This window comes from Panthera pardus, unplaced genomic scaffold (assembly GCF_024362965.1).
Source record: "Panthera pardus isolate Hobbes unplaced genomic scaffold, ASM2436296v1 HiC_scaffold_15, whole genome shotgun sequence".
Lineage (NCBI taxonomy): Eukaryota > Metazoa > Chordata > Mammalia > Carnivora > Felidae > Panthera > Panthera pardus.
Window position 1 is genome coordinate 15,530,759 of NW_026526710.1, and position 22,360 is coordinate 15,553,118.

Below are 22,360 nucleotides of genomic sequence, written 5' to 3' on the forward strand. Positions count from 1 at the left end.
AAAACAGCACCTCTACTAGAGTTTTCAGCAGCAGTGACCCAGTGCCTGACTATGATATATTCTTCCATTCAATCCCCAAAGAGCCTTCCAAGGTGTGCCTTTGTTACACATGAGGAAACAAGGTCTGCTGTGCAGAGACCTAGCCAGTCATAGCAAGGCAGAAAGGAAGGTTCTATGAAGGTAGGCTTCTGAAACAATTGAACACACAGGCTGCCACTGTGGATTTCAGTCAAACAGACGCACGTACTTTGCTGTAGTGTGGCCAGCATCTCAGCTCACTTTGCCAGGGTTAAGGTCAAGCATCTGTCAACCTGTCATTGACTACAGACTTGAGAAATAAATGATGTTTCTTGGAAGCTTGGTTGTACATTCCCTCTGGGGACCCCAGCTGCCAGAATTTTCACTTTGCCCACACATATCCTGGTCCTGCACATATTAGATATAAGTTTTCCTGATGAAAACTGGTATATCCTTGATACCTTTGTTTTAAGTGTCTGCTCTGTGGTACACTGTAAATTGTTTACGTAGTTTTATTTATATTTGGTTTTGCTTCCTCTGAGTGGGGGGGCACCTCAAAGGTCAGCACTATGCAGTAATTTATAAATTTGCTGAGGTATGAATTTGGGTCCCCTGCACTGAGGTGTTCAGCAGGTGAACCTAAGGCTACCACATTCTCCCTATGCTGTGTTGTTTTTTCTTCTCTAAATAAATGTCCCATTCACGATACTTCCAAGTTAGCATGGTATTCAGAATTTTGAGGTTCTTTACAGTCATGTCTGCTGTGGCTCAATTAGGTGAAATTAGAACAAATTTAACCCTTTAAAAGAACATTTGTGTTAACCAAAAGTCATCTTTAATTGGTAGGGTTCTATTTCACAGATTGTTCCTCCTTTCTTCCTTCCATCGTTCCTTCCTTTCTTTTTTTTTAAGTTTTACTTATTTAATTAGGTAATCTCTATACCCAGCATGGGGCTTGAACTCACAGCCCTGAGATCTAGAGTCTCGTGCTCTTCTGATGGAGCCAGCCGGGCACCCCAATTGTTCCTTATTTTTTGATTGCTGTAGGGAAGACTTGTGAGAAGAGGGCATGGGGGAGCAGTGATGGGTGTTGGTAGTTGAGGGGCCATTTCACAAAGGGAGAGTGTCCTTCTGTCAGATACTGACTGGTGCCTCTCCTTTCCACTGTTCCGAGTTTTAGTATGACTGTTTCCTCGTAATTCTGTGTAATATTTTATAGAACTGACATTATCAGGGGTTTATTGTTGTGTTTTCTTTCTAAGAGTTCCTTGGAAGTGGGTTGATATGGCACTTACTTCCCACAGTAGCAATCTCTGTGAAAGCTTATTTGGAAATTCTTTGAAATCAGGAGGGTCACAAGAAATTGGAAGAGCATTTGAGGGAATAGATACATTTTTTAATGTTTTTCTTTATTTTGAGAGAGAGAGAGGGAGAGCAAGCAGGGGATGGGCAGAGAGAAAGGGAGAGAGAGAATCCCAAGATTCAGTGCAGGGGACGCAAATTCATTCCCAAGAGAATTCTCTCTCTCCCTCTCTCTCTGCCCCTCCCCTGCTGGAGTGCACACTCGCTTCTCTCTCTCTCTCCCCCTTTTCTCTCTCAAAGTAAATAAATAAAGTTTAAAAGGAAAAAAAGAGGGGTGCCTGGGTGGCTCCGTTGGTTAAGTGTCCAACTTCAGCTCAGGTCATGATCTCACTGCTTGTGAGTTCGAGCCCTGCATCAGGCTCTGTGCTGACAGCTCAGAGTCTGGAGTCTGCTTCAGATTCTATCTCCATATCTCTGCCCCTCCCCTGCTTGTGCTCGCTCTCCCTCTCTCTCTCAAATATAAAATAAAACATTAAAAAAATTTTTTTTAAGAAAAAAGAAACTACCAGTCTGTTTTCCAGAGTGGTTATACCATTTGGGATTCCTACCAGCAATATATGAGTTCCAGATAAGCAGTTGGATCCTTTTTCAACTCCTTTATTAATTCATTTGTAATTTAGAAAATCACATGTTCAGTGGTCAGAAGAAGCTAAGGAAGTGACAAAAGTTTGTAGGGTTGTCTGCCACTGTCCTCCTACCTACCACTGTGAGCCTCCCCACAGGAGAGCTTCATTTTATAAGACATGACAATATTGCTAACCTTGGCACATTTTTCTGAGGACAAGATGTAGGATATGCCAAAATGAATGTCATATTTAGTGCCCCAGTCTCACCACTTGATTTTTTGATCCAGGAAAAAAAGGTTTTGACAGAAATACTGTTAAATCCTTGTCAACCTCCAGCATGTCTGTCCCTAATTATGGTTATATGGAGATAACACCAAAAAAAGTCTAAGTTTTTTTATGTTACTTGTATTACGATCAGGGAGTAAGTGCTCTTTTAAAAACAGTTGTATTGAGGTATAATTTTTACATACTATAAAGTTCATTTGTTTGAAATAGACAATTCAGTGGTTTTCTTAAATATAGAGCACAGCCGGGGCGCCTGGGTGGCGCAGTCGGTTAAGCGTCCGACTTCAGCCAGGTCACGATCTCGCGGTCCGTGAGTTCGAGCCCCGCGTCGGGCTCTGGGCTGATGGCTCGGAGCCTGGAGCCTGTTTCCGATTCTGTGTCTCCCTCTCTCTGCCCCTCCCCGTTCATGCTCTGTCTCTCTCTGTCCCAAAAATAAATAAAAAAACGTTGAAAAAAATATTTAAAAAAAAAAAAATATAGAGCACAGCCATCACCACAGTTCTTCATCATTCCCTAAAGAAACATGTTTGTACCCCTTAACATTCATTCTTTGTTCCCCATTCTTCCTTACCCCCAATCTCTTCCAGCTACTAATTTGCTCTTGTCTCTATAGATTTGCCTGTTCTGGATATTTTATATAAATGAGACCTTACAATGTGCAGTCTTTTGTGACTGCTTTCACTTGGCATAAAGATTTTTTTTTTTTTTAATTTTTTTTTAACATTTATTTATTTTTGAGAGGCAGAGACAGAGCACAAGCAGGGGAGGGGCAGAGAGAAAGGGATGCAGAATCAGAAGCAGTCTCCGGGCTCTGAGCTGTAGCACAGACCCTGACGCGAGGCTCAAACCCATGAACCCAGATTACGACCTGAGCCAAAGTCAGATGCTCAACCAACCAAGCCATCCAGCCACCCCTTGGCATAAAGATTTTTAAGGTTCATCCATGATCTAGCATTTTGAAGTACTTCATTAATTTTTATGGCTGAATAATATTTAATCATATCCATTTATCTGATGGATATTTGGGTTGTTTTCACTCTTTGGCTATTACGAATAATGCTGTTGTCAGCATTTATGTACAGGTTTTGTGTGAATATAAGGTTTCAGTTCTCTTGAGTAGATACCTAGGAGTAGAATTGGTGGGTTATTGGAAACTCTGTTCAGCATTTTGAAGAATTGCCAAACTATTTTCCAAAATGGTTGCACTGTTTTCCAATCCCACCAGCAACACATGAAGGTTCTAGTTTTTCTGCATCCTGTCCAACACTTGTTATTTTCTGATTTGTTTTAAATTATATCCATTTCAATGCATGTGGAGTGGTATTGTGGTTTTGATTTTCTTTTCTCTGATGACTAATGATGTTGAGCATTTTTCGATGTGCTCATTGACCATTTGTATATTTTTGGGAAAATGTCTGAAGCCTTTGCTTTTTTTTTAACTTTTCAAAAATTAATAATTTATTTTTGGAGGAATTTTGGATTTACAGAGAATCTGAGCAGATAATACAGAGTTTCCATTAACCACACCCCCACCCCCAATATGCACAATTTCCTCTATTGTTAATGTATTAGTAAATACATTTGTTATTGTACAATGTTGATACATTATTATTAACTGAAGTTTAATCAAGTGTCCTTAGTTTTTACCTAATATCCTTTTCCTGTTCTAGAATCCCATCCAGGGTACCATATTGCATTCAGTCCTCAGGTCTCCTTTGGCTCTTCTTGACTGTGACAGTTTCTCACACTTTCCTTGTTTTGGGAAGACCTTAAGAGTTTTGAAGGTTACTGGTCAGGTATATTGTAGAATGGCTCACCATTGGGATTATCTTATGTTTTTATCATAAGAGTGGAGTTACAGGTTTGGGGGAGGAAAATTACACAGGTAAAGTGCCATTTTCATCACATCATATCAAGGGCACATACTATAAACATGAAGTAGTGTTTGTGAGTGTTCTCCACTGTCAGGTTACTTCCCTCACCCCATTTCCATACTGTTCTGTTTGTAAGGAAGTCACTATGCCTGTACCTAAGGAATGGGGAGTTACACTCCCTCTGCCCATTTTTATTATTGAGTTATGAGAATTCTTTATATATTCTAAATATAGATCCTTTATCAGATAGATGATTTACAGATATTTTCCCCCACCAGTGGGTTGCCTGCCTTTTCACTTCTTGGTTTTCCTTTGAAGCACAAAAGATTTTAGTTTTGATGAAGTTCAATTTATCAGTCTTCTTTTTATCACTTGTGTTTCAGCATCTTAGCTAAGAACTCTTTACCAATATCATTAAGAAATACTCTTGTGTTTACTTCTAAGAGTTTTATAGTTTCAGCTCTTACATTTACGTCTCTGATCTACATTGAGTTAATTTTTGTGTATAAGACAGGATCCAAATTTATTCATTTGCATGTGGGTATCCAGTTACCCCAGCACCATTCACCATTTGTTGAAAAGCTGCTTTGTCAAAATCTGTTGACTAACTATATGTGTTAGAGTTTATTTCTGGGCATTCAGTTCTAATTCTCTTGCTCTTTATGTCTGTCCTGTGCCAGGGCTGGACTGTTTCCATTACTGCAACTTTGTTTTTGAAATCAGGAAGCATGAGGGGCGCCTGGGTGGCTCAGTTGGTTAAGCGACCAACTGCAGCTCAGGTCATGATCTCGCAGTTTGTGAGTTCGAGTCCCGCTTTGGGCTCTGTGCTGACAGCTCAGAGCCTGGAGCCTGCTTCAGATTCTGTGTCTCCCTCTCTCCCTACCCCTCCCCTGCTCATGCTCTGTGTCTCTCCATCTCTCAATAATAAATAAACGTTAAAAAAATTTAGAAAAAAAAAAAAAAAAGGAAGCATGAGTCTCCCATCTTTGTTCTTTTTCAAGATCATTTTGGCTATTATGTGTCCCTTGGCATTTAAAAAAAAAAAAAAATTTAATGTTTATTTTTGAGAGAGACAGAGAGACAGAGTGAGAGCAGGGGAGGGGCAGAGAGAGAGAGGGAGACACAATCTGAAGCAGGCTCCAGGCTCCGAGCTGTCAGCACAGAGCCCGACATGGTGCTGGAACTCACAAACCGCAAGATAATGACTTGAGCCGAAGTCGGAGGCTTAACTGATTGAGCCATCCAAGTGCCCTTCCCTTGCATTTTTATTTGAGTTTCAGGGTTAGTTTGTCAAATTCTGCAAACATAAACACCTTTTCAATGGTTATAAAACTACAAATCTAAGGACCTTCAGCTGAGGTAATGAAATGCCTGTGATTCTAAAATGGGCGCATACCTCACAGAATACGTTTCACCCTCCAATATACATATGTACTTTTTTTTTTTTTATGAGCCATATTTTCTTTATCCATTCATTCATCAGTGGATATTTAGGGTTGTTTCCATGTCTCACTCTGTAAATAATGCTGCAGTGAACATGGGGGTACACATATCTTTTTAGAATAGTGATTTCATTTCTTTTCAATATATACCCAGAAGTGAAGTTGCTGGATGGGAGTATACCTAATACTTTCAACAACTTTCCTAACTTCATTCAGACAACATCTATCATTGACCTGATATGTGCCTAGGTCAGTGTTGGGTATTAGGTCCTCAGTGATCATTAAACTCCTGCTTCTTTGGGAGCCTGGGTGGCTCAGTTAAGCATCTGACACTGGATTTTAGCTCAGGTCATGATCTCATGGTTGGTGAGATCAAGCCCCACGTCAGGCTCTGCACTGACAACGTGGAACCTGCTTGGGATTCTCTCTCCCTCTCTCTCTGCCCCTCTCCTGCATTCTCTCTCTCTCTGTCAATAAATAAACGTGTAAAATAAAATGAAATGAAATTCTTTGAGATTTCAAAGTCAATGTGGTTAATTAAAAAGTAAAAGAGGGTACCTGAGTGGCTCAGTCGGTTAAGTGTCCAACTTCAGCTCAGGTCATGATCGTGCAGTTATGAGTTCGAGACCTGCATCAGGTTCTGTGGTGACAGCACAGAGCCTGCTTGGGATTCTCTTTCTCCCTTATCTCTGCCCCTGTCCCACTGTCTGTCTGTCTGTCTGTCTGTCTCTCACCCTCTCACCCTCTCACCCTCTCTCCCTCTCTCCCTCTCTCAAAATAAATAAACTTTAAAAAAAAGTCTCTACATAAAAAAAAACAAAAAACCACAAGTAAAAGAGGGGTACATGGGTGGCTCAGTTGGTTGAGCATCCGACTTCAGCTCAGGTCATGATCTCACAGTTTGTGAGTTCAAGTCCCACATCCTCTACCTGGGACTGTCTACTCTCTCTGCCTGCTCCCCCAGTCAGTCAGTCAGTCAGTCAGTCAATCAGTCAAGTAAAGGAGTAAGCAGAGTATCATTTTGTTTTCAAGCAGTACACAACCCCTGTTCCCCAGCCAGCCTTCAGCATTATACCACCTGGGAAATGAGTGTTCCCCTACCTCCTCCCTAAGATTCTCAACTAAGTTGAGAACAGGTATTCTTCCAGCAGGTAAGGGCTCTGAGGGAGAATCTTGCCTTAAGGGCTTTGCACAGTGAACAGTTTGGAGAGGGAGGAGTTTTACAGCTTTCCTGAGAAGTTATAATGAAGGATTCAACTAAGATGGTGCTGGAACAGAGTAGAAAAGCCCAGAATTTACACAAATGGTTTAATGAATGCCATAGTGTCTGGAGAAGAGATACACTAAACCATTTGGGGTAAATGCAGTTAGGAATTTCTAAATAGGGTAGAATTGTCTGCTATGATGTAGAAAGTAGGCTGGTTTCAAAAAGACAAATACCATGTAGGGCATTAGGATTTTGAGACTACCTTATGTTTTTGGAATCTGTACAAACTTGTGGAATCCAATATGCATTTATCCATCAAGTATTTGCTGACTCCAAACATTTTTAAACATTGTGTCCTATCCTAGCATAGTCATTAAGTTTATCATTTTAACTATTCTCAGGTCCAGTAAGATAAGAAAGAAAGCAGAGCAAAGGAAAAGCAGTTTTTCTTTAAATGGCAGGCACTGTACCAGGTGGTGGTTTACATGTGTTATTTAATTTAATCCTCAAAGTAGCACTGAGGTAAGTGTACTTCTCCTCTTTTTCAAAGGAGGAAACAGACTCAGTGAGGTAAGTAAGATCACAGAACCCACCTGCCTTCAGAGTTGCTGTTCTTTCTCTCAGAATTGCTGCTGTCAGTATCAGTTGAGAAATGGATAAGGAAGTTCTAGGAAGACACTAGTGATAGCATTTGTTGGTTTGACCTAACTGTATTCATTTATTAATTCCACAGATTTATTGAGTGCTATTATATACCAGGTATTAGGCTGGGCAATAAGGAAAGGGAGAGACCAAGATAAACATGACCCTTACGCTCATGGAGTTTATATTCTAGTGAGAATTAGTTCTTTAGGTTGAAGATTGATTTGCATTTAGCTTTATCTGTTTAGTGCAGGTATTTTGTTAACATATGTGTATGCATGCAAATATGTACATAATTTACATGTATATAACTTTGTGCTAGTTTTCTAAAAAGAGCAAGGAAGAAAATTTTTTTTGTAGTTTAACAAGTTCAGGGAACTTCATACTGCATCTTATACCTAGGATTTCAGAGAAATTCTGAACAATAAAACTTCTTTATGAATTGCATTTACATTCTTAGAAAGTTTTTTGTTTGTTTTTTAATGTTTCATAGTAGAAAGTTTTTAATTTATTGAGAAGTGGAGAGTATACTAAACCCACATGTATCTGTCACTCAGCTTCAATAATTACCAGCTCATGACCAGCCTTGTAGGGAAGCAGTTACTGTAAGTAATTTGGTTCAAAACTAATATTCAACTTATATGTTAATCTCTTTAACATAGGTTTTGTGTGTAACTGTTCTTTTTCAAAGAGGTAATTTATTTATGATTAATTTAGTATTATTCAGGTAATAAGATGGTCATTGAATAATATAAGCTATTATTGTGGGTCTTCTTTATTAATGTTTTAGAATGGAAGCTTCTTAAGACTCTGGATTACATATAAGTTTCCTTATTATAGTTAATTATCTAGGTATGTAAGTACGTTTAAATTACTAATACCAAGAGAAGGGTGTTAGTTCAAAATTATCTATTTTCTGCCAAGTACACTTGTGGCCCTCTGTCATATTTTGCATAAAAGAACAAAACCAATGGTACAGTGTACTAACTTTGTAATTTGCTTTTTGAGTTGGATCTTTTTTGTCACTGTTGGTTGCATGATTAAATTCATGAAAGTATAGCACACGGTTTTGTTTTTTTTATGATTGCATACTTATTTGGATTTATTTCTCTTGGGCAGAAGGAAATGTACAAATTACAACTGGAACTCTGCTTATATCTACTGAAGAAGTACAAGGTATGAAGGTCAATGGGACTAAGACGGATTATAATGAAGGACACAAGAATGGCAATGTGAGTAAAGGTCTCTCAGCTGGGTGCAGCGAATACCCAGAAGTAGACAAAACCATGACCAGTGGTGAGGTTTCAGAAACCAGCACATTAGTTTCCCTAGAGCCTTTAATCTTTGTGGACCCTGGATTAACAGAAGCATCTTCTAAAGAAAAAGAATGTGAAGAATTAAAAACTTGTCCTTCTTGGTTGTCATTATTACCAGGGAACAGTGCCATTTCCAAAGTGGACAGTGAGAAGGAAGAGTTGTCTAAGTTAAACCTTGTCTGTGAAGCAGATGACAATCACCAACAGATTCTCGGCCACCATAATGAAAACCACAGTTTTGCCCATGGCAGTCCCAGGGCCACAAGAAATGTAGTTTGTGTAGAACCCTTAGAAGAAAATTCTGACATTTCATATTTCTCATCAAGTTTGTCTGGTCCAGAATCCAGAACAACATCCTTAGAAACATGTGGTTTTGATGGCTTGCTGAAGGGATCTGCTAAGAAGACAGACAATTCCTGTTTTGATGGGGGTGATCAAAGCAAGAACTTGGCTACTAGAAGAGAAAATGAACAGTTTTTGAACCTTAGGAGTGAAAGAGGGGAACTCTTTCTTGTTAATGCCAGGCAACCAGAAGAGGATGCTAATGGTCATTGTCCTGGTGAAAAAGAGACTGTTACCTCCCCAAAAGTGAATATTCATGGTAACTGTTGCATTCAAGACAGTATCCATACAGACAGCCCTGTTTCTTTAGTGCCCAATTCTTTCACCGAAGCCACGGAAGTAACGTTAAAAAAAAATGACTTAAAAATCACTTTAGACACTCAAGGTAGCTTGACAAACCATGAGGACCATAGAGGAACTTCTACAGATATGAGCCATCCAGGCAGACACTCTGAAGAGAACAGTTTTTCCTCCTTAATGCAGATTGAAGAGCCAGAACAGACAACCACTATAGAGCCCAATATGGTAACTGAAAAGATTTACAGTAAAGATTCTAACTCCTTAGTCTGCACCCAGAAAAATCTGGAAGGCAACACCCCGTTAAATGAAGCATCATGTAATGAATTTCTGAATGAAAGAAAATCCCTTGTGAGTTTAATGCCAGAGGACCAGATAAGTCCTATGAATGAGGTGTCAAAACCCAAGAAAGATACTGCTCAGTTACCACTATCCCTAGAACTTGATTACAGACCTGAGTCAGAACAAGCTGTACAGACCTCACTGGACGATAGTTCACATTTAGATGAGCAGAGCACTGCCTGTGAGATGAATGAACTTCCTCGTACCAATGAACTGGTTATAAACAAAATAGAAAGTGAATGTGCTTTAAATCAAGTGCCGCTTAATTCTCAAGACCATGCAAAGTTGTCAGCTAACAAAGAGATGTCTTTAGCAACAAGCGAGGATTCCCAACAGAGCCATCACCCTCCATTAGAGGATGGAGCAGATGTCACTGCTGATACCCAGACCATTCCCATCAAAACAAAAATGAAAGACATCTCTCCATCAGGTGACAAAACCTGTGGTGCCTCTTCAAACAATCCCACCTTAAACATCAAACCAGGAAGCCTAGAAAGAAAAGACAAGATGGCTGATTCAGGAATAGTACATCTACATTCCAGCCTTCTCTCAAGAAAGAAAGAATCCGCAGTCTTGCCTCAGGAGGTCTCTGCTATGGAATGTCAAAGTGTTCAATCTCAGGATCTCTCTAGCTGTCATTGTGTAAATAAAAATGCACGAGAAAAGAGCATGTGTTCTGTTTGTGCTGAGTTTGAGTCCAGCAGAATCATCCTAGAAGTTGAAAACTCTTTAATAACCAAGTGTGAAGATGCATTTCAGCACAGCAGTGACCACTCCCAAAGAAGAGAAGTCTGCACGGAAAGTAGCACCCATAAAGTGGGTTACACATCAGAAGAAAGTGAACTTGCTAGGGGAGAAACTAAAGGCAGCCTCCCAGGAAATCAGATCAGAAACGATACACCAGTAGGCATGTTAAGTAGTGAAGCTTCAGACAAAACCATTCCTACCACCAGTCACACCCAGCCCCGTGAGGAAAGTCTGAAAGCAAAGGAATGGGATGTACCTAAAGAGACCGTGTTTTGCGAGTATAACATCTCTGACTGTTCCACACCAGAACTAAATTTATCTGCAAACATTCCAAGCCCTGAAAAATTTTTGGACCAGTCTCCTACTATTATGTTCTCCAGTTTCAAAACCATGAGCCAAGCAGTTGAAACTCTTGATCAAAAAGGAGATAAAGTTCTTGACTGCCAGAGTAACCAAAACAGACCAGATGAATGCAGAAGTGAAGATAAACCAGCTAAGCAGACACTACATGGTGATGAGAGGGAGACTGTTACAGAACCTAACAGAGAGGTAAGCAACAATCAAAAGGATCTGTTAGTTGGTTCAGGCAGTAACAACCCTTTGTCTGGTGGTAGTTCAAAGAAAGGCAATTTGAAAGGAGACGATGGACATATTTCTGGTTGTGAGGAGTCCACAGATGGCATGGTAGACACTGTCTACACAGACTGTGGTAATAAGTCTACAGAAAGCATGTTGGACTTACAGACATCTAGTACCCTTGATGGTGGTGCAGGACAAGATGGACTGACGTTACAGGATACCTCAGTGAGTACTCTGCCTCAGAGAGGAGAACTGAATGCTGCATTTATCAGAATGATTGACCAGGACTCAGATTTTCCAGATGCTACTTCCTCTAAAGTGGAGCCTCTGGAAATGAAAAAATCATGTGAAGAGAAAGTATGCAGATCATTAAAAGATTGTGAAGTGGAAGTGTGTCCAGACTCTTGTGCCAGTGAGATAGAGTCTGTTGCAGATCATGAATCAAATACAAAAATATTGGATGGTATAAATGTGTCCTTAGATAATACTTATCATGAAGAGCAAGTTAAAGAAGCATCCCTGAGAGAAACACAAGGAATGATTGAAGGATCAAGACTGGAAATAAATTCTGAGTTTGACAAGGAAAATACCTTTGGAATTTCCTCAGAAGAGTTACTGTCTTCTGGATGCCCGGATGAGAGCCCTGTTCCCATAGGGAGCCTGAAATCCATTGAGACAATGCCTTTGTATCTGTTTTCTCAAGAAAATTCAGAAAGTAATGTTAATAGTGGAGAAACTGAGCTGAAAAAACCTTTTAAACCAAAAGATGGTAAAATCCTTTGTGAAAACATAGAGCACCGCACAGTCCTGCTTGAGACAAAGGAAGGAGCGCCAGGGGATGGGAGTAATTCTAGTGAAGGACTCAGAATAGACAGCAGTATGCAAAATTTGCCTTTGACAATGGAAACAGAAACTAAGTTGAAAGGAGAAGAAACTGAAGCACATCAGAGGGGACCCCTGGGTTACTTAACTGTCAGTGAAGAGTCTGAGAAGATGATCACCAGAGAAGCTGGTAATAATAAAGGGAGAGAGATTTCTCAGACCCACTCTAAATCCCAGAGGATGCTTGGTGATACTGAAGAGCTACAAAGCCAGAGGGCTTTGGACTACATGTTACAGAATGAAGAGGAATATCTACGTCAAAAGGACGCACACAGGATATTGGAACAATGTGCATCATCTAATGTGTTGTCAGATGAAGTGCAAGATAAGAACCAAACTAAGGATTGCAAAGGTGAGTCCACCATGATGAAGGAAATCACTCTAGCAAAGCTAGCCAAGGGCAGCACTGCTGCACAGTTTCAGAAGCTGGAAAATCCAAAGGAGGAAAGCTTGTGCCATCCATTAAAAACAGACATGGTGTCATACACAGATCCTTGCCTTCGTGGTGCCCCTCAGAAAGCACAAAACCCCAACTCTGCTGGATGTGATGAAATACACGGTGCCTTTGGGAACACTTCATATCAGAAAAGAGTGCTTCCCTTAAAGAAGCAGCCCCATCGAACATGTAAGAAAGTTTCCTATCAGGAGCAAGTCAACATTGGGAAAAAAATAAGTAAAATCAGAAGTTCTGCCTTTTTAAAGAGTTCCTCTGAAACCATTCCCACAAAAGCACACAGATTTCTCAGTTCATGTGCTATGTCTGCACCCGCACAATTGGAACCTGAAACAGTACCAACCAGGAGCTTAATGAGCCACATACCAAAGCAGAAGGTGACTCCGTGCCATTCCTTGAGGAGCCTGAATGTTAGGAAGCCTACCAAAGAATCAGCCTTACTAAACAAGCTGTCCATTCTTGCCTCCAGACTGGTCCCCGCCACAAAGACCCAGAAACTAAGATATCGGCGATGTTCCTCTGAACTTCTTCCAGTGGCTAAAAGCTACAAGCGGCTCAGATACAAAAGGTTTCTGGATGGATTTTCATACAATACAATGCAGCTGAATCCATATTTGGCATCTAGTGGATGGGATAAGAGACCTAACAGTAAGCCCTTGACACTTTATTCGCTCGAAGCCATCAAAATGAGCTTCATAGATTTGAGCAACAAGGTGCCATCACTGCTATTTGGTTCCGAAATTTTCCCGATGTCTTTTCACATGAAATCGGGCTCTGAGTGCATGACTGAGTCCCCAAGGACTTTTCCTGAGCACTGTGCTCCAGCCAGGCTCGCCTTAGGAGAGGCCCCTAGGTGCCTGTCTCAACCTCCCAAATGGACCTTTTCTTTCTTCTTATCCCACAGTTGCCCTGGGATGGCCACATTCAGGGAAGACACTGGCCCCCATGGTCAGGCATATGCCCAGGCTCCTTCACAGCCTCCAGGTCCTCTCCAAGACTATGGAGGCACCGCCATAGTCCAGACCAGAGCAGGCTGCTCTGTCCTTGGCCTTCACACACTTCTAGCACTTTGTTCTCCTGGATGTTACCGAATCTGGACAAAAAAACGGAGCTTCTCCAGTCACATGCCTACAATGCAGAGGCTCTTCATGACCCAGTTTACACAAGGCTTAAAGGGGTTAAGATCTCCAGCCTCCATAGCAGACAAGGTCTTCTGTTCTCTGCCCTACTCGGTGGGCCGAGTGCTATCCATTTGGAGCCAGCGTGGGCCTTCTACCTGCCCCTTTGAAATCTCTACTTTTCATTCCACTCACAGCAAGAGGCAGCCAACTCTGAGCACCACAAACAGGTAAAATCCATCTCCTGTTCTTTGCAAATGTCCCATGTTTGCTTTCCAACCTCTGAGGAAAGTTGAGGGCTGGAACTGCAAGGCTATTTAGAGTCTTCGTGCCTATATTTTCTGTTTTCTGTGCCAAATCTATGCTGAGAAAATGTAGCCATAGTTCTTAAGCATAGACCCCTCTAGTTTTCCTGCAGGATCTACCCCTGTATTTTTACCATTCTTTGTTCTGTCCAATTCATTCTGCAAACTATCAAATCTTTTGACTCTCTGCTTTTCTATCCTTGCCCACACCTTGCAAAAAACAAATACCATTACAAGTTAGAAGACTTGCAAGTAGTGACAAATAATGGCTTATGATACCTTGTTCATAAAATATACAGTCAGCACCTAATTGAGTATTTTGTGTATAACTAGGGCACAGAATAAGTACTCTTTAAGTAAATAAAGTAATTATGTAGGTATCACCAAATCTAGTTCCTGAACCTCTGGATTTCTCTTTAGAGCAGAAAGGCTTCAAAGATTGGCATTTTCATACTATAGTTGTACAATTTGTAGAATTTTAAGTGAACGGGAAAAGAGTGGTTTGACCCCTTAGAATAGTTGAAAATGATTTCAATATCATTTTACCTTCTTATTAGAAATAATAGGAAAAAAATTATTGAATTATATCCCTAAAAATCTGCTTTAGACATGATAGATAAATCTTCCTGTTTGTAATCCCTCGAATAAACAGAAACTTAATTTTTTTTTTTTTAAATTGGCCCTTATCATTGCTATAGTTTAAAAATTCAACACCCACCAAGCCTCAAAATTCCAAACAGCCTGGTAGAGGCCTTGTTCTTTGTATATCTGTGCAATCTCTTATGTAGAGTCATTCTCTGTCACTATAAAGCTGTCTGGCACATATTGGAAAGTTCCTTGAGCATCTTAGCAGAAACCTAAGTAAATAAAAACGTTTCAGAAAAACACCCCAGAACCTCAACATGGCTGATTGAAATTGAAAGACTAATGCTACCATAACTACTTATCTTATAGTTAATAGAAAAATGTTCTTATAATGCAGCCACAAAAAAAATACATTAGAATGAATCAAATTGTTTTAAATGATGGTATACTGCTTTTATTTTGTCTAGTTTGTCAGTATGCCTCTATACTCTCATAAGCACTCTCTGGTCAGTGTGTGACATGCAGCTTTAAATCATGTTACCTTCTTTAAACTATGTTCATGCCAGGAGCACCTGGGTGGCTCAGTAGGTTGAGCATCCTACTTCGGCTCAGGTCATGATCTCACAGCTTGTGAGTTCAAGCCCCATGTCGGGCTCTGTGCTGACAGCTCAGAGCCTGGAGGCTGCTTCAGATTCTGTGTCTCCCTCTCTCTCTGCCCCTGACCCATTTGCAGTCTGTCTCTGTCTCTCTCAAAAATAAACAAACATTAAAAAAATTTTTTTTAACTATGTTCATGCCTGAGGTTAGAGTACAGACTAGTTCTTCATTTCACCCTGTGAAAATGTGTGGCCCTTTGGCTCTTTCTTCCTTGAGAACTCTTTCCCTCCTGACTTTTGTGTATTCCAGTGTGGAATATATTCTCTCCCCCTTCCTATCTCTAGTATTTTTATTTATTTATTTTTATTTTATTTATTTTATTTTAATTTTTATTTTAATGGAAGCGTTTGTAGGGACTTTTCCTTCTTGTTGGCTCTAGAAGTGCCTTAACATTATATACCTTGGCTTTGAGTTTAGAACTTTGCTTTTATTTTATTTTATTTTTTTAATTTTTTTAACGTTTACTTATTTTTGAGACAGAGAGAGACAGAGCATGAACAGGGGAGGGGCAGAGAGAGAGGAAGACACAGAATCGGAAGCAGGCTCCAGGCTCTGAGCCATCAGCCCAGAGCCTGACGCGGGGCTCGAACTCATGGACCGCGAGATCGTGACCTGAGCTGAAGTCGGACGCTTAACCGACTGAGCCACCCAGGCGCCCCGTGAACTTTGCTGCTTTTAAACACATTTAGAAATGTTACACATGATACAGGCACCTGCGTGTCTCAGTCGGTTAAGCACCCAACTCTTGACTTCAGCTCAGATCATGATCTCATGGTTCATGAGTTCAAGCTCCACATCGGGCTCTGTGCTAATTTATGTTTCCATAGATTTGGGGGGGGGGGGGGGTTGGGGAACAAGTGAACGAGAGAAAGAATCCTAGGAGGGGCAGAGGGAAGAACGGAGGGGGAGAAAGAGAGAGGAATGGAGCTCACCCAAAGCGGGCTCTTATTTTACGTGAAGCAGGGCTTGTGCTCACCAAATTGGGGCCCGGATTCACCCAAAGCAGGGCTCAAGCTTACCCGATGTGGGACTCGAACTCACGAACCATGAAATCATGACCTGAGCCGAAATCAGATGCTTAACGGCTGAGCCACCCAGGTGCCCTCCATAGAATTTTTTTTAAGGTTTTATATATTTAAGTAACCTATACCCAACATGGGGCTCCAACTCAAGGACCCTAAGATCAAGAGTCGCATGCTCTACCAACAAAGGCAGCCAAGCGCCTCCCCAATAGAATTTTCTTATTTGGACCTTCAGCACTCTATAATATAGGTTGAACTGGCCTCCTTTTTGCTGCTTTTATAGATGAGGAGCCTAAGACACGTGGCTTTTTCTAACCCGGATCACTCAACTGGTTAGTATTTCAGCTGAGCTTGATCTAGACCCAGGGTCTCCTGATTGCTGATTTGGTCAGCTGCTTTTTCAGTGTACCATTCCACCTCTTTCCTTTTATCAGTAGCCCTCAAGGAATCCTGAGTTGGTGCTAAACATCCTAAAAATCTGAATTATTTGTGTTTCCTAGACCTTGAACAAATCTACTTCTAAGAGGAGATGGATTGTATTATGGTCATCATACCAATGCCTCACTGATTAAACCTATACTGAGTTCCAAATTCAATAGAAACTGATGCAGGTTTTACTTTGAGAGGCACAAAAAGCTCTCCAACATCACATATTGATGTAGCTATAAGTGATGAATACCATTGCTTCAATAATAAAAATAAAAGCTTGATTACAAAGGAGCTAACCCTGTTAACAGTTTTCTTCTACATAACCATGTTTTACGTGAACTTGGCTTTAAAGAAAAGAGTTTTGGGGCTCCTGGGTGGCTCAGTCGGCTAAGCGTCTGACTCTTGATTTCAGTTCAGATCATAATCTCACTGTTCATGAGTTTGAGTCCCGCATCAGCCTCTGCCCTGACAGCACAGATCCTGTTTGGGATTGACTCCCTCTCTCTCTGCTCCTCCCCTACCCCCGCTTACTCCCGTGCTCTCAAAATAAACTTTAAAAAAAAAAGTTTCTTCTGTAAGGATATAGAAGTTAGACTTTATGTTAATGGTATTAACATAGAGATGAATAATACAAATTTTTTTAGCTGTAAATTATTTTTTTAAATCTCTAATTTATGTATTCAACAACTTCATTAGAAGATATAAGACTCCAAGTCATTCTTATTCCCTCCTGTTACTGTCCTTTCTTTATTTCTCTCTCTACCTTCTTTTTAAGTTAGAAAATAATTAAGGTAAGTTAGAAAATAATCTTTCTGTCAGCCTGCCTCCATTCCAGTGATGGGCACGTAAATGTAATTCTCATCACTGGGATGGGGGTGGGGGGTGGGCTTCTTTCTGAGTGAATGACATTTCTTATCTTCCTAGGGCCTAATCAAGCATCATGTGCCGTCAATGGCATCAAAACCTTTTGAGTACCCCCAATGGCATCAAAACTTTCCTGTTGTTCTACTGCCCTAATTGCTTCTGTACTTTTGCTTCACTTCAGCCACACCATGTTACCGTATGTGCCTCTTCCAGGCATGGAAGCTACTTATAACACCAATGGCAGTCAGATGAGGTAAGCCTGCAGCAGTGCCTGGAACATAAGGGCTTGCAGTGTGTGTGTGTGTGTGTGTGAGAGAGAGAGAGAGAGGAAAGTGAATGTGCAAGCGAGCACAGCACCTGAGAGAGCACACTAGCTGATGGCATGGGTCTGGTGTAGCATGATTCTGATGTCTTGTTCTCCTAAACCTGGTCCAAGATTCAGGCATGTTTTATAAGTATTAACTAAGAATATGTAATCAATACTAGCTATTGAAAAAAAAAAAAAGAGAAAAACTAGTCAGCTCATTGTACTACAAGTTCCCTCTCAAGCTATTTCTTAATCATGCAACCGACTTCATTGTCTGGATGGGATTGATCTCATCTGAGCACAGTTCATTGTTCAGTTCACTAAATGTCTTTTTCTTCCAAAAAGTCTGTCCTTTTATATCTTTCCTTATAAAACTGCTCCATACCAATGAAATTGATTGCATTCTTGGAAGTTTTTACATATGTAGACACAGGAGGTGTCCAGAAGGAACTAGAAAACAGGTTGACTGGAAATGTCATTGCTGAAAAAGGGAAGATCTTCAACCTTAGTCTGATGTTAAGAAGTTGAATGTGCCAAGATAGAAAGTGAAACCCATCTCATATTTTCTTCTTTGTTTTTCTGTCCATGGTGCTAGACTAGAGCCTCCGTTCCCTGCCTTGGTACCAAAGTCTTGCTTAGTAACAGACTCAGCTGTCACCAAGCTCCTGCTTTCAGCCTCCGAGTTCCCGGTTCCTGGATTTGATGAGCTAGATGATGTGGCAGCAGCATGCCCCCATCCACAGAGCAGTCCTCCAGAACAGAAGGAGGTAAATGTAAAGTGCTGATGGAGTTGTGAGTGCTACTGGGCATGTCCACTGAGGACTACAGATCACATGATTGGTACACAGGCCTCTGAGTGTCTTTCCTTATCACCGTTAGCTTCAGCTGAGTGCTGAAGATTACCAAGGCAGGAGTTTTTCTCCTTAGCCACCAAAGCTACATTGGGTCTCTTAATCTGCATTGTTTTCCAGATCCTTTTTTCTTGATGATAACATTTAACAGGGTTTAGAGAGTGAGTTGGACCAACGAGGTGCTTCATGCATTCAAAGATGAGTGAACAATGATGTTCTTCAATTTTGCAAACTGTCTCTGTCTCCAGCAGTTGATAGACTTTCATATTGCTAATCTCAATATCTGAGCTGAATGGGTGATTCTCTTCCAATAGTATAAGGGAGCAGTTGTTGAAAACACTGTTAGCGGGAGTAAGGGGAGCTTTGTCATCAACTACTTACTAGAGCCATCTATAAACTGAGGAAGTAAAATCTTGAGTGTCAAAAGAGACTTCATGTATTTTAAATGTCTTATAACTTGACCGTCTTTCTTCTTAACCCTTAAAAATAGGCCGAGCCAGAGAAGAGGCCAAAGAAAGTCTCACAGATTCGTATCCGGAAAACCATTCCTAAACCAGACCCTAATCTTACCCCCATGGGCCTTCCTCGACCCAAAAGGTGAGTTCCTTCTCTAATACACATAGGTTCACATTTTTGGAAAATTGTTTGGCACAATATAATGAGCTTTTAAATAATTATATACTCTGAGCTATTTATCATACTTCTAGGAAGTTATCCAAAAGAATTAATTGGTAATGTGGCCAGAGGTTTATGTGCCAGGGATTTTGTAATGCATTCTTAATCATTTTTATCAAGCTCACTATGCTAGATATTATGCTGTCCCTTCGCATACATAGTCTGGTCATCCCCCAGTGGTGTTGGGAGGTAAGCACTATTGTCACCCCCAAGTTTTGATGAGGGTGCTGAGGCTGAGTGGTTATGACACCTGTGTTAGGCCATGTATCAGTCATGGCACAGGTGGTTTCCGTCTCACACAGGTTTTACCTGACCCCACAGCCCAAGCTCACAGCATTCTATATGCAAAGTTGAGGAGGGACCTAAAGGTCATGAGGGAAAGAAGTTAAATTTCTTTCTTTTCTTTTCTTTTCTTTTCTTTTCTTTTCTTTTCTTTTCTTTTCTTTTCTTTTCTTTTCTTTTCTTTTCTTTTCTTTTCTTTTCTTTTCTTTTCTTTTCTTTTCTTTTCTTTTCTTTTCTTTTCTTTTCTTTTCTTTTCTTTTCTTTTCTTTTCTTTTCTTTTCTTTTCTTTTCTTTTCTTTTCTTTTCTTTTCTTTTCTTTTCTTTTCTTTTCTTTTCTTTTCTTTTCTTTTCTTTTCTTTTCTTTTCTTTTCTTTCTTTCTTTCTTTCTTTCTTTCTTTCTTTCTTTCTTTCTTTCTTTCTTTCTTTCTTTCTTTCTTTCTTTCTTTCTTTCTTTCTTTCTTTCTTTCTTTCTTTCTTTCTTTCTTTCTTTCAGAAAATGCCAAATCCATGCTATGGTCTATATCATGACCTTTAAAAACTTGGCTTCTAAAGATTTTTTTTTTTAATTAATTTATTTATTTTTTTAACGTTTATTTATTTTTGAGACAGAGACAGACAGAGCATGAATGGGGGAGGGTCAGAGAGAGGGAGACACAGAATCCGAAACAGGCTCCAGGCTCCAGGCTCCGAGCTGTCAGCACAGAGCCCGATGCGGGGCTTGAACTCACGGACCGTGAGATCATGACCTGAGCCAAAGTCGGCCGCTCAACCGACTGAGCCACCCAGGCGCCCCTTTAATTTTTTTAGTATTTGTTTATTTTTGACAGAGAGAGACAGAGCATGAGTGGGGGAGGGGCAGAGAGAGAGGGAGACACAGAATCCGAAGCAGGCTCCGGGCTCCAAGCTGTCAGCACAGAGTCCGACGCGGGGCTCTAACTCACAGACCGCGAGATCATGACCTGAGCCGAAGTCGGACGCTCAACTGACTGAGCCACCCAGGCGCCCCAAGATTTATTTTTTATGACAGAGATAATTTGCTAATCCTGTAAAGAGAAGTGGAAAGAAAAAATTACCAAATTAGTATTTGTTGTAATATGTACTATACAGACACACTGTGAAATTATAAGTATTTTAAAAAGATCTCCAGAGTTATATTCTCTTGTGGTGGTTTTCACTCCATTTCTCATTGGCAAATGGAAGCCTAACACTGGTTCCTTAGTAACCCCAGGGTAAATTAATGAAATTTCCTGAGTGTCAAGAACACATCTGTAAAATGTGGGTAAGAATTCCCAACACTTAAGATTACTATGCAGTCCAATTGAGTAAAAAATGTGGGGGCACCTGACTGGCTCAGTTGGTAGAGCCTACAACTCTTTAAGGGTTCAAGTTGAAGCCTCCCCATTGGGCATAGAGCCTACTTTCAAAAGAAAAAGGAAAAAAAATGTGTACTGGTACCTATTGTATTGCTTCACACAACACAAATGCAATAGTTACTGTTACTATGATCATAATTGACGTTCCACATTTCCCAAGTGGTCTTGTCTTAATATATTTTTATCTCACACTGCTTTTATTGATCATCCTATCAAGTCTTTATAAGAGAAATGTTTAAAATATTTCAGATATCCTAGGTTGAATAGTACTTACTACTAGTGAATGAAATAGGATTCAGAATCAGATATATTCTATCTTGCATGTATATGTAGATAGAAGTTCTAAAAAATCTTTTATGTATATATAAGTAAGTAGTTGGGAGTGGAGAAAGTTTTAATATAGTAATGACATTCAGTCCTTTGAACTTCTTTCAAGTAAGTGCCAAAAAATCACCCAGTGATCTATCATCAAATTATATTTAATGATTTATCACCTATTTTTTTGAAAGCAAAGGATTGAAAAGTGCTGACTTACATAGGTTCTGTTACCAGGCATTGAAGGAGCAAGTATCTCATTGTATGGGCAGTACACCAAAAAGATCTGACCAGTAAGTGTCAAATGCCTAATAATTTGTATGTTGGTCTTTCACTTAGAGATAACTTTAATCTAATACAGTGAAAGGGGTTGAAAAAATAAGATTTTTAATAAACCTTTGCCTAAGATATCTTTTGATGAGCTATTCAGATACTCTTTTGTCAAAAAATCTTCAAGTTATAGATTTAATGCATTATATTTATCAAAAAACCTTGACATGTAACTTTTTTTCTTTTTCTTTCTTTCTTTTTTTAATATACTTGAACAATGGGAGCGCCTGGGTGGCTCTGTTGGTTAAGCATCTGATTCATGATTTCAGCTCAGGTCATGGTCTCGTGGTTCATGAGTTTGAGCCCTGAGTCAGGCTTCGCACTAGCAGCGTGGAGCCTGTTTGGGATTCTCTCTCCTCTCTCTGCTCCTGCCCCACTCACACTCTTTCTCTCAAAATAAATAAAAACTTTGGGGCGCCTGGGTGGCTCAGTCGGTTAAGCGGCCGACTTCAGCTCAGGTCATGATCTCCCGGTCTGTGAGTTCGAGCCCCACGTCGGGCTCTGTGCTGACAGCTCAGAGCCTGGAGCCTGTTTCAGATTCTGTGTCTCCCTCTCTCTCTCTGACCCTCCCCCGTTCATGCTCTGTCTCAAAAATAAATAAACGTTAAAAATAAATAAATAAACAAATAAATAAATAAATACTTTTAAAATAGATATACTTGACACAATGTTACATTAGTTTCAGGTGTACAACATAGTGATTCAGTAGGTCTATACAATATATGGTGCTACCCACAAGTGTAGCTACCATCTGTCACAGTACAGTACTGTTACACTTGATCTTAGCCAAAAGGCCAAGAAGCGATAGTACAGTACTATTATAATGCCATTGACTGTATTCCCTGTGCTGTACCTTTTATCCTTGTGACTTATTCATTCCATAACTGGAAGC

General features: G+C 40.2%; 1 protein-coding gene across 9 annotated transcripts in view; it reads left to right on the top strand.

The window, feature by feature from the left end:
• The window catches only part of PRR14L (proline rich 14 like), a 59,131-nt gene that overhangs the window by 23,192 nt on the left and 13,579 nt on the right, over nucleotides 1-22,360 (top strand). For 8 of the 9 annotated variants that reach the window (XR_008422165.1, XM_019426780.2, XM_019426781.2 and 5 more), the window contains 4 exons: nucleotides 8,516-13,703; nucleotides 17,517-17,588; nucleotides 18,238-18,409; nucleotides 18,984-19,090. Coding sequence is in view for 8 of the 9 variants with exons in the window: in XM_019426780.2 (XP_019282325.2) it covers nucleotides 8,516-13,703; nucleotides 17,517-17,588; nucleotides 18,238-18,409; nucleotides 18,984-19,090 (5,539 nt within the window). In the remaining variant the exon portion in view is untranslated. Of the gene's footprint in view, nucleotides 1-8,515; nucleotides 13,704-17,516; nucleotides 17,589-18,237; nucleotides 18,410-18,983; nucleotides 19,091-21,362; nucleotides 21,628-22,360 lie in introns of those variants that run through there. The other variant, XM_019426783.2, reaches the window with a different exon arrangement.